The sequence below is a fragment of the Anas acuta genome, chromosome 26, assembly GCF_963932015.1.
Source record: "Anas acuta chromosome 26, bAnaAcu1.1, whole genome shotgun sequence".
NCBI classification, from domain to species: domain Eukaryota; kingdom Metazoa; phylum Chordata; class Aves; order Anseriformes; family Anatidae; genus Anas; species Anas acuta.
In genome coordinates this window covers 5691850-5702057 of record NC_089004.1, presented here as the reverse complement: position 1 = coordinate 5702057, position 10208 = coordinate 5691850, and the positions used below count along the sequence as shown (strand labels likewise).

The following is a 10208-nucleotide window of genomic DNA, read 5'->3' as shown; positions in this document are numbered from 1 at the left end:
CCCTGTAAAGTTGATGAAATATTAAAAAAAAAAAAAAAAAAAAGTTGTTTGAAGTTTCTGACTTCACACCGGGGCCTGGGGGGGCTGGGGGGGGCACACAGGGCTGGGGGGTGGCCCCGGGGCTATGGGGTGCCCATAGAGGTTTGGGGTGTCCATAGGGCCATGGGGTGCCCATGCAGCTGTAGGGTGCCTGCAGGGCTATAGGGTGCCCAAGGGGTGTCCATAGGGCGCTGGGGTACCCATAGAGCTGGACAGTCCCGGGGGTGTCCATAGGGTGCCTGTGGGGTGCCTGTAGAGCCATAGGGTAGCCATAGGGTGTCCATAGGGTGTCCATAGGGTGCCCATAGGGTGCCCATAGGGTGCCCATAGGGTGTCCACAGGGCACCACACCGCTGGATGCCCAGGGGGACCCGATCCTCCTTTAGGTCTCCCATCCACAGCCCGACCGGGCCAGACCCTGCTGAGCTTCCTCCCGCGTGCGTGCGTGCTCCGCTGCACCTCTTTCCCCCCCCCCCCCCCATCCCCTCCCCATCCGCCCTGCCGCCGCGGCCGATTGGCCGGCTCACCGGAAGGGCGGCGCTCTGCGCTCCCGCCGCGCTCTCTCTGGCCCTGGAGGACCGCGAAGATGGCGGCGCCCATGGAGGTGGCGCTGGTGTCGGACGCGGCGGGGCCGCTCTGCAACTGCTCCGTGTGGGAGCTGCACTCGGGCTCCGCGCTGCCCGGGTACCGCGGCGGCAACAGCGGCCCGCGGGGCCTGGCGCTGCTGGGCGGCGAGCACCTGCTGGGGGCACAGCTGGGCAAGAGCTACATCAACGTCTGGGAGCTGCAGAGGAAGGTAGCGCCGGGGGAGGGGGGCCCGGGGGGGCTCGGGGGGGCTCTGAGGGGGGGGCTCCGGGCACGGAGGGGCCCCCCCGGGACCGTGGAGCTGCGTGGGGGCCGCCCGCCGCTGGGGGGGGCCGGATCCGTGCCGAGCTCCCCTTCAGCCCCCCCTCAGTGGCCGCGGGGCCCCCCCCGGGGGCTGTGGGGTGAAGCCCCCCGTGTTTCAGATCGTGTTTCTCTCTCTCTAATTAATATCATTTTGCTGTAATTTTAGCTTGTTTTCTGCTGAACCTCCAGGGTTCCCCAGCTGTGGAGCACGACTGTACCCAAATCCCGTGCCTCTTGGTACTGCTCCCGCTGCTTGTGGCTGGGGCTCCGTGGGTGCAGGAGGGCGATTTACCTTTTCACTGGGGGATTAAACACAAAGCAAGTGCGAGGAAACCAGGAAAACACAGAACAGCTCGGTGGGATTTGTGCTGTCCCAGGGACCGCGCTTCTCTATCCTTTCAGCTCCTCTCCAGCCTGTCCTGGTTTCAGTTAGCACGGAGTTGATTTTCCTCCTGGTAGCTGGTAGGGTGCTGTGTTTTGGCGTAGGGTGAGCAGAGTGCTGAGAACACCCCGGTGTTTTATTGCCCCAAGCCAGGCTTTTATTTCTCTCCCCCTCCCCAAATCGCCGCCCTCACTGATCGGCCGCTGTCGTCTCTGTGCTCCCAGGACCAGCTCCAGCAGAAGATCATTTGCCCCGGGCCGGTGACCTGCCTGACGGCGTCTCCCAACGGGCTCTACATTCTGGCTGGCGTCGCTGAGAGCATCTACCTGTGGGAGGTGAGGAGCGCCCCCAGCCTGCCGAGGGGATGGGGAGGGCACTGGGACACCCAAAGGTGCTGGCCAGGGCTGAGCGAGCTGCCCAGGTTCTCCCTTTCAGAGCCCCGGGAGGCTGGGCTGGCTCTAAAGGCACGCCAGCACCACTGAATTGTCAGGCTGAAGGCTCCCATAAATGATTTGGAGCCCCGTGGAGGTTCAAGTAACTTGGATCCCAGGGAGATGGAAAATCCTGGCGGTCCTAGAGAGGAGGAGGTTTGTGGTTAGGTCCCTGTTGGATGAGTGGGGGTCCCCTGGGCTGGAGGGAAGGGAAATGCAGAGATCTGCATCCTGTGGAGTCCCCCAGTGCCATCGGGTGTCAGTAAATCCATGTTACCCGTGCTGCACGGTGGAGGGAAAGCTCCTCTGGGTCGTGGATGTTAACGTTGTCCCCGGAGCTGTCAGGGATCCGTGCTGTGCTGCCACGAGGCGCTGGGGACACTGCCCAGGGGCTTCTGGCAGCACCCAGGAGGAGGCATCGCGCTGCGAGGAGCTGCCTGGGGCTGGGGGCTTTTTCCTTCCGAGCCACTGCAGACGCTTGGGTTTGTATTCAAGGCTCAGGTGGTGCTCCCCCAGTGCAGAAACCAGGACTTTGCCTTCATTTAGCTCTCTTCCCACATTTTAGCCCAATATTTTTGTGTGGATGCCTGCAGAGGCTGCTGGGCTCTGGTCATCGCCCTGTTTTTAATTAGTGGCGGTGTTTACGTGGGCATTACGCTGCGATCTAAGCACCTCACCAAGTAAATAGAAGAACACAGCTTGCTCTTAGCTGCAGGATTAAAGACCGAGATACCTAACCTGTAAAGCTCTCATCTCGGGGGATGTTTCTGAGCCTTATTATGTGGGTGGCTCTATCTTAATTCATCAGGTTTTGCTTTTAAAAAATGTGCCTGTGGCAGCGCCGAGGAAAAAAAAAAAACAAAAGCTCTCAGAAGGAACTGAGACTGCAGCAGGTGGGAGTTGCTTGCTCATGGTGCTCTGAGCTGGTCTCTGCTCTGCCTCGTGCAAAGCGCGTCCCCGCTGCTCGCCTCCAGCCAGCCTGGCCTGGCAGGAGCAGTGACCGTGTCCGTACGGCGGGGTGAGAGGCACGCTGAGAGGCTGCACGGAGCTGGGGACGGCTTCCAGCAGCCCCCCCCCGTTACTCGCCTGCTCTGCGAAACCACTTGTTCTCTGTTGAATTGCAGTTTGCCTTTATTTTTAGGTGTAATTCAGACAATGAGAGGGAGCTGGTTCTGTTCTTTTATGCGGCGCTGCCTCCGTAGTTCCCTCCCTCCCTGCAGCGTTGCCTTTCACCAAGAAGAGCTCTGGGTTTAGGAAGGCGTTTGCCACTCTGGAGCCCTCCTTGGCCTGAGACCACGCAGCCTTGCCAAAATGCAGCAGCCCCTGGGGCGGGTTTGTAAGCACCGCAGCCATCTCCTGCCTTTGAGCTGAGTAACGAGGCTGGAAGAAGCCATCAGTGATAGCAACAACGAACAGGACAGCTTCACGGCCTGCCTGTGTCCTGACCCTGGAAGCTGCCCTGCTGTCCCTAGGTTCTGGAGCTGCTGTGGGCAGGAGCCTCCCAAACTGCCTCTTGCTGGATTTACCTGCGGATGGGCTCTGGGTGCTGAGAGCAGGGAGCAGTTACCCTGGCTCATCCCAGTGTTCCTTTCTGAGCGTTCTCCTGCCCTTTCCCCTGCCCTAGGTCTCCAACGGGAACCTCCTTGCCATCCTGAACCGGCACTACCAGGACCTCACCTGCCTCTGCTTCACTGATGACAGCAGCCACTTTCTCTCAGGGGCAAAGGACTGCCTGGCTCTGGTGTGGAACCTGTACAGGTAACGGTGCCGTGCTGGGCACAGAGAGCATCAGGGCCACGAGTGCAGACCATGAGGTCCCCTCCGCTGCCAGGAGGCAGAATCAGCTTCAGCCTGTCTCTAAGCTGTCCTTAAAACCTGCTGGTGGTGACAGGGCTGCGCCCTCCTTATGCAAACTGTTCAGTGCTGTTATCCTCAGTGCCAGGTCGACTTTGCCTGGTGTCCCACCCAAGATTCCCAAGCTGCAGCATTTTCCCCAGGTATCAGCAGCTGAGGGCTCTGTCCCTTGGGAAGGGGGAACCCCTGTAGCAGTCCTTCTCGTGCCGTGGCTGCTGGCAGCTTCTGCACTCGGCGTGGGTCTTGCAGCCACGGAGCCGTCCCCGAGGCAGCAGAGCCTTGTTCAGCTCCCCCTCACAGCCTTGGCATCCCCAGCGTGGCTCTTGCTGCTCGGCCGTACTGAGTCCCCTCTTGGTCCTCCCTCCCACAGCGTGCTGCAGGCAGAGCCCTCCCAGATCCCAGACCCTCGCCACGTGTGGTCCCGACACAGCCTCCCTATCACGGACATGTGCTGCGGCTTCGGGGGGCCCCTGGCACGAGCTGCCACAGCGTCCCTCGACCAGACAGCAAAGGTGAGGCTCGGCTTGGAACAAACAAATGTCCCAGAGGTGTGCAGGCCCCGGAGGGTTAAAGCCTGGCTTCTGCTGGGCTGCAGCAGAGCTGTCCGTGCGGGCTGCAGCAGCTCGGTTTCTTGGCTGTCTCAGTGATGACTCAGAGCTGCCAGACCTAATGGGTTTTGCCTCTCCAAACAGCAGCGGTTTCGCTGCACCTGCCCTCAGACTGTGTCTCCTCATGCTTTGCAGTCCCTCTCGTCCCTGGGGGGCATTGGGCTCATCCCTCATTTCCCTTCCCTGGCGTCCCTTCAGTCTGGCAGGATGCAGAGCACGGAGCTGGCTCCTCTGGGCACGGCAGGCACCGGAGCTGGAGCCGTGTCTGCTCCTCCTGCCTTGCAGCAAGGCTCTGCCCTGGGGAACCAGACGGGGTGAGACGGGCACAGGCAGGTCAGGGGCTGTTTGGGAGCTGCTGAGGAGCATTGCCATCTCCTGGTCACAACGAGGCTGCTTTGGGTGACCCAGGGCACACCAGTTTGTGCCTCAGTGTCCCCAGCCGCAGTGAGGAGGGGGTTCTGGTGCTGTCAGCTCAGCTCTGGGCACGTGCTGGGCAGCAGGGGGTTCTTCCCGTCCTGTGGGGGACGTTTAAGCCCTTAATTCTCCTGCGCTGCCTGACTCCAGCTCTGGGAAGTCGCATCTGGGGAGCTCCTGCTGTCCGTGCTGTTCGACGTGGGGATCATGGCCGTGACCCTGGACCTGTCCGAGTACCACATGTTCTGCGGCGGCATGGACGGCTCCATCTTCCAGGTCGACCTCTGTGCCTGGGTGAGTGCTCGGGGCGCTCCCTGAGCTCTGCTGCCTCCCCGCTGCGATGTGGCAGGACGGGGGGGCCTGGCTTCGTGTGCCTCCCCCGCCCTGCCCAGACGCAGCGCTGAACCTGCTGCCTTGGGTCTTCCCCTCCAACCCCTCTCGCCCTCCTCTGTTCCTGCAGCCAGTGCAGAGGGACCGGACCTTCCAGACAGAGCGGGAGAACGGGAAGATCTTCAAAGGGCACAGGTGAGATACCAGACATACCTGCCGAGTGCTTCACTGCCCCCGTCTGCCCACCTCACGGGCTCCTGGCAGACCTTGGCTCGTCCTGAGCTTCCCTTCCCCGTTCCAGGAACCAGGTGACGTGTCTGTCCGTCTCCACGGACGGCAGCCTGCTGCTTTCCGGCTCCCACGACGAAACGGTCCGGCTGTGGGACATCCAAAGCAAGCAGTGCCTGAAGACGATGAATCACAAAGGTAGGCATGCCCTTATCTCCACAACCCCTTCCTCCTCAGCTGCTGAAGGCTGCTGCTGTCTCGCTTTTGCTGACGCTGCCGTGCGCAATTCAGGCGTTTTTCTGCTACTTGCTTCACACTTTCAGGAAGGGTAGAGGCATTAAAGGGATGCCTTAGCTGTCTGGAGCAGCGCTTTGACCTTACCCATGTCTGTTAACAACCCTCTGTGCTCTGTCAGAGGCTGAGTCAGAGATTTTACCCTGTCACTGAGGAAGTCCAGGGTCTTTTGCCTTGTTTTCCAAAGGGAGCCGTTCCCCCAGACACACCCTAGTGTCTGAGGAGGCTGAGGAAGGGGAGAAGCCACCCCCGTGCCCCCAGCAGCAGGCACCCATGAGCTCATGAGGCTCATGCAGCAGAAGTACGAGTTTATCTCTGGACAGAGGTGGGCGAGCCGCTGCATCGGGGCAGGCACTGAGGCTGCCTGCAGACCCGTTCCTGCTTGCCTTTTGCTGCCAAGCACCGTTCCTGCGGGGGGTTTGCTGCAGCGTCCATCCAGCCTTGCTCCAGTAGCACTAGAAGAGTGAAAACAGGCAAAGCCTGAGCCGTGTGAGTCATCGCAGGGGAGGTGGCCAAGCTCCCACTGCGAGCCAGGCGTTTAAAACCTTCTTCGAGGCTCCAGAAGAGCACAGAGGGACACAAATCCTCTGCTCTCCCCGCAGCACCGTGCTGCTGGGTGGCAGGGCCGTGAGGTGAGGGTGCTTTTTGCAACCCCTGCAGGCTGGCTTCTCCCTGCGGGCAGGGATTTGGCTTCCCCAGCAGCCCTGGCACCAGTTCCACCCCGCTGCTGCCTGGGTGCTTCATCCACACATGGGAGGTGTCCCCCAGGGAGCCCCCTGCACCGGGGAGCTGTGCCGCAGGGAGCAGGGGGTGGGGGGGCCCTGCACTGAGTTCTGGCCGGCCGTGGATCCACCTCCTGGCAAGGTCTGTCCCGAGCTGCTGCCCTGCTGCCCCCCTGGCGTGTTCCCTTCCCGAGATGACGAGGGCTTCAGCCACAGCTGATGTGACAGCCTCCTCCGGCCTGGTGTGCTCAGGGTGGTGACGTCCCTCTGCTCACAGGGGCAAAGGAGAAACCAGTGGGGAGCCACATGACGGTGCTGGAAATAGAGCAGAGGAGCTGGAGCGTGGCTTTGGGGCTGGGGAGGAGCGTGCCGAGCTGGCAGGATGGGGCAGGGGCTTCCCCAGGGTTTGCCTGTCCTTGAGCGGGGCAGAGCACGGGCAGAGGGACGGCACCGAGGGGCCGGGAGGGGCGTCCTCACCGGTGGGGGGAGCTGGGCTGGCTCTGCTGGAGCCCAGGGCCCCAGTGGGGAGCAGACGTGGGGATTGAGAGCTACTTGGTGAGGTCTCGTCCCCCTGCCTGGCTCTCCCCTTCCTTTCCAATGCCCCCCCTGCCCCGCGGGTGGGCTGGGGGTGCTTCCCTCGCTAACGGCCATCTCGGAAGCAGCAGCAAACTTCTTTTCGGGAGGGAGGGAGCAAGAGTAAAAGCAAACGGTTCGTTACAGCACAGTGCTGCCAAGGAGCAGCCTCGGGGCCAGCCCGGGCCTCCTGGCAGAGCAGCCTCGGGACGCAGCGTGCTCGGCACAGCCCTTGGTGTGCCAGCCTCGGCCACCCGCCCGCTGAGGGTCCGCAGCAGCCTCTGCTGGGGCTGGGGCTGGTGCTGAGGGAGCCTCTCCCACCACCAGAGGTGCTTTTGTCCGGCTCCTCTGCAGAGACCAAAAGCCTCAGGTGGCTCCTGCCCCCCAGCCCCCTCCTCCTCCCGTTCTGCACCTTTCCCGGCCGCCCTTGGCAGCGGATCCGCGCAGGAGCTGCGCTCTGCGGCACCCCTCGCTCAGGTGGCTCTGGATCCTTTTAACCTTTCCCTTTGTGCTGTCGAGTTCAGCGGGGGGAAGACGGATGGCCGGGGATTTATGGGCAGTGCCTGAGCTGCTCTGTTCGCACACGAGCCCCTGGGCTGCGGGGGTGCTGCCGGGGAGCCCTGGTGGTCTCGGAGGGTCCCGCACCCGGCAGCGCTCCGGGGCTGCAGTGGGAGTCTGGCGGCAAGTGTGAGCCTGCAGTGGGGGGCGGAGGGGGGCTGCTGACAGAAAGCAGCAGCCTGTGCGGGTAAATGTAGTAATTAAAGCACTCATTATCTCTGCCAAACGAGTGTGTGTGATAGATCATTACCGGCAGACAGCTGTGAGCCGGCCGCTGATGGATGGCTCGCTCTGCAGAGGACGAGCAGACCGCCGGGGGCACGGAGCGGGGCCCGGGGCTGGGAGGTGCCTGGGAGGCATCTCGGGGTGCTGGGGGTGAGCACCGGGAGTCCCGGGCACCCGCAGCTCCTCGGGCTGTGTTTATTCTCGGGGCTGCCCGAGGAGCCAGGCGGGAGGCAAAGCTGGCAGCGAAGTGACCCGACCTCCCCCTCTGTGCCGCCCCAGGTCCGGTTACAAACGCCTTCATCGTGCTGGCCCCAGCCAACATGTTCAACCCGGATGGGAAACCCAGCGTGCCTCTCCCCAAGTTCAGCAAGCACCTCTACGGCACCGAAAGCAGCGACGAGCAGGGCAGCGAGGGGGTGACGCTGCGCCTCGGGCTCCACCAGCAGGTACTGGGGGGCAGCAGGCTGCTGGGGGGAAGGGGTGGGTGGCGGCTCCGGGGGGCGCAGAATTTCTCCTGCAGCCCCCTTGGGGTGAGGACCTGGTGCATTTCTTGCTGACGGAGTAATGTGCAGTGGACAGTGAGGGTGCAGACCCCCACGGTGGGCTCAGGGGCAGCAGGACAGGCAGCTCAAGGCTATTGCCCCCTCCCTGAACTCTGCTCTCCAGTGCAGTGAAATCCATTCTCCCTCCTCGCACTCCCCTTGCAGTCCTGGCTGGTGCAGTCATTTGTCCTCCCAGCCCGGTGCCGTGCTGTGGGCTCTGCTCTGCCTCCTGGGCTGGGCTCCAGCCCCGGAGCATCTGGTGGCAGCACGGGGCTGTCCTGGGCTGTGAACAACCAAAGGCTCAGCAGCACATCTACCTGTCCCTGTCCTGTCTGCCAGGAGCCCCAGAGCTGCTCCGTCCCTTGTCCATGTCTGTCCCCAGAGGGTGACAGCTCCTGTGGGGGGTACCCAGCACGGGGGCTGTTGGGAGGGGTCCTCTGAATCCGTCCTGTCCGGTCCTTGCAGGACTCCGGGGAGAGCTACCTGGAGAAGGGCGAGAGGATGTACGCCCAGATGTGCTCGACGAGGGAAAAGGTGAGAGCTCCTCGGGGGTGGGGGAAGCGCTTCCTGCTGGTACAGATCCCTTTGGGGGTCCTCTTTTGAGCAGACCTGGCCCTTGGGGTGCTGTGCCAAGCTGGGGATGCGGGGGGGGCAAATCCTGGAGTCTGCACATGGGGTGGGAGGGGGTGCAGCTCTTGAACAGGAGGCAAAGAAGGGAGGGGATGAAATGGTTCTGGATTTGCTGCTGCTCAGGGGAGCACCAGCCTCCACTGCCAGAGCTGAGGCCGGGTGCCTGCAGCTCTCCTGTCGTGTTTTTCTTCGCAGAACCTGGTGGGAGACCAGGAGCACCTGACGATCCAGGTGAGCGAGCTGGAAGAGGAGGTGAGCACCCTCCGGAAGATCAACAAGAACCTCTTCGACTTCTCCGCTCGCATCATCACCAAACCGGCCAAATGAAGAGGCGACCCCCGGCCCTCTCACCCCTCTGCCTCTCCCTGGGGAAGAACCAGCCAGCCCTCGGGCACGCGGACCTGCAGGCACGCCTGGCTCCACGCCTTGCCAGCGTGCGAGCGCGGCGGAACGCGCCGGAGCGTTTGGCTGCTCCGTCCGGCCTCCCTCTGACTACACGGCTGAGATGGGCACGGGGCTGCTGCGTGTGCTCCCCGGCCGGCTGCGTGCAGGACACCACAGGGACCGTTTGCACCCCGAGGCGCCGCTCGGTGCTGGACGGGGGCAGCCCACGGAGCGGCCGGCTGCCGGCAGAGCGTCCCGGTGGCGGGGCGGCCTTCGGAGAGCAGCTCCTGCCCTTCTCCCGTCTCTTCCCCCCGGCCTCTTTGTTTCTTTTCGTTACTCGACCCTGCGGTGCAGACAGAAACGTGTTTTCTCTCTGTTGGTACTGCTTTGAGACCCCTTCCGCCCAGCCTGCCCTGGGAGATGCTGCTCGGTACCGCCGGACCCACCGCAGCCAGGCCCCTGCTGGGGGCTCGGGGCTTGGTTTTGCTCCCACAGAGCGGGGGCTGCGCGGCTCCTGCACCCCCATGCGCCCAGCCAGGCCCACGGGCGGGGGTCCGGGGTGGTCTGCGGGCTTGGCTGTTCATTGTGGGGCACGGGGCTGCCACCGGGGAGGGACGGGGTGAGCACGGTGCTATTTCCCATCTGGGTAAGGTGACAGTTTATATATATTTTGATCCAGCTACTTTGTTTTCCACGGTGTTCTGGGGACTCGGCCTTTTGTATTGTCACTAGCATGGCGGCGGGGGTTGTGGGTTTTGTTTAGGTTTATTTTTTACATAAAAGATTTGTTTTTTATAGTGAAAGATGCTTGACTTTTTCCTTTAAAGCCCCCCTGGTACCCACAGATCTCAATAACCTGCCGCCACCTCCCCAGCAGGGAGCAGGGAGGTGACTTCTTGCCGCAGTCCCTCGCTCATCCCTGCCCCGAGGCTGTTTTCCCAGAGCCTCCAGAAGCCCCAAAGCATCCTTGTGCCCCTTGCAGCTCCCCTGGACCTCAGGTCCCAGCGCAGGGGGCAGCAGGGGGAGCACGGGGGGGGTACATTTGCTGCAGGGATCAGCAGTTGGCGATCCTCTTCCTGCAGCAGCTGCCTGCTCCATCATCTGCT

At 62.7% G+C, this 10208-nt stretch overlaps 1 protein-coding gene across 1 annotated transcript; it reads left to right on the top strand.

Annotated features, from left to right (window-relative positions):
• Window positions 1-585: 585 nt before the first annotated feature.
• WDR18 (WD repeat domain 18) lies at window positions 586-10055 on the top strand. The gene is made up of 10 exons (XM_068661727.1): window positions 586-835; window positions 1534-1644; window positions 3365-3498; window positions 3965-4106; window positions 4767-4910; window positions 5077-5141; window positions 5248-5372; window positions 7826-7992; window positions 8554-8622; window positions 8914-10055. Exons 1-10 carry the CDS (start codon window positions 626-628, stop codon window positions 9043-9045), a joined length of 1299 nt encoding a protein of 432 aa, XP_068517828.1. The 5' UTR covers window positions 586-625; the 3' UTR covers window positions 9046-10055.
• Window positions 10056-10208: the final 153 nt, after the last annotated feature.

Bases quoted from the DNA above. Each gene is read 5' to 3' on its own strand.
- WDR18 (XM_068661727.1), top strand. From the start codon at position 626: ATGGCGGCGCCCATGGAGGTGGCGCTGGTGTCGGACGCGGCGGGGCCG. The intron at 836-1,533 runs GTAGCGCCGGGG...CTGTGCTCCCAG, and splicing joins TCTGGGAGCTGCAGAGGAAG to GACCAGCTCCAGCAGAAGAT. The intron at 5,373-7,825 runs GTAGGCATGCCC...GTGCCGCCCCAG, and splicing joins GAAGACGATGAATCACAAAG to GTCCGGTTACAAACGCCTTC.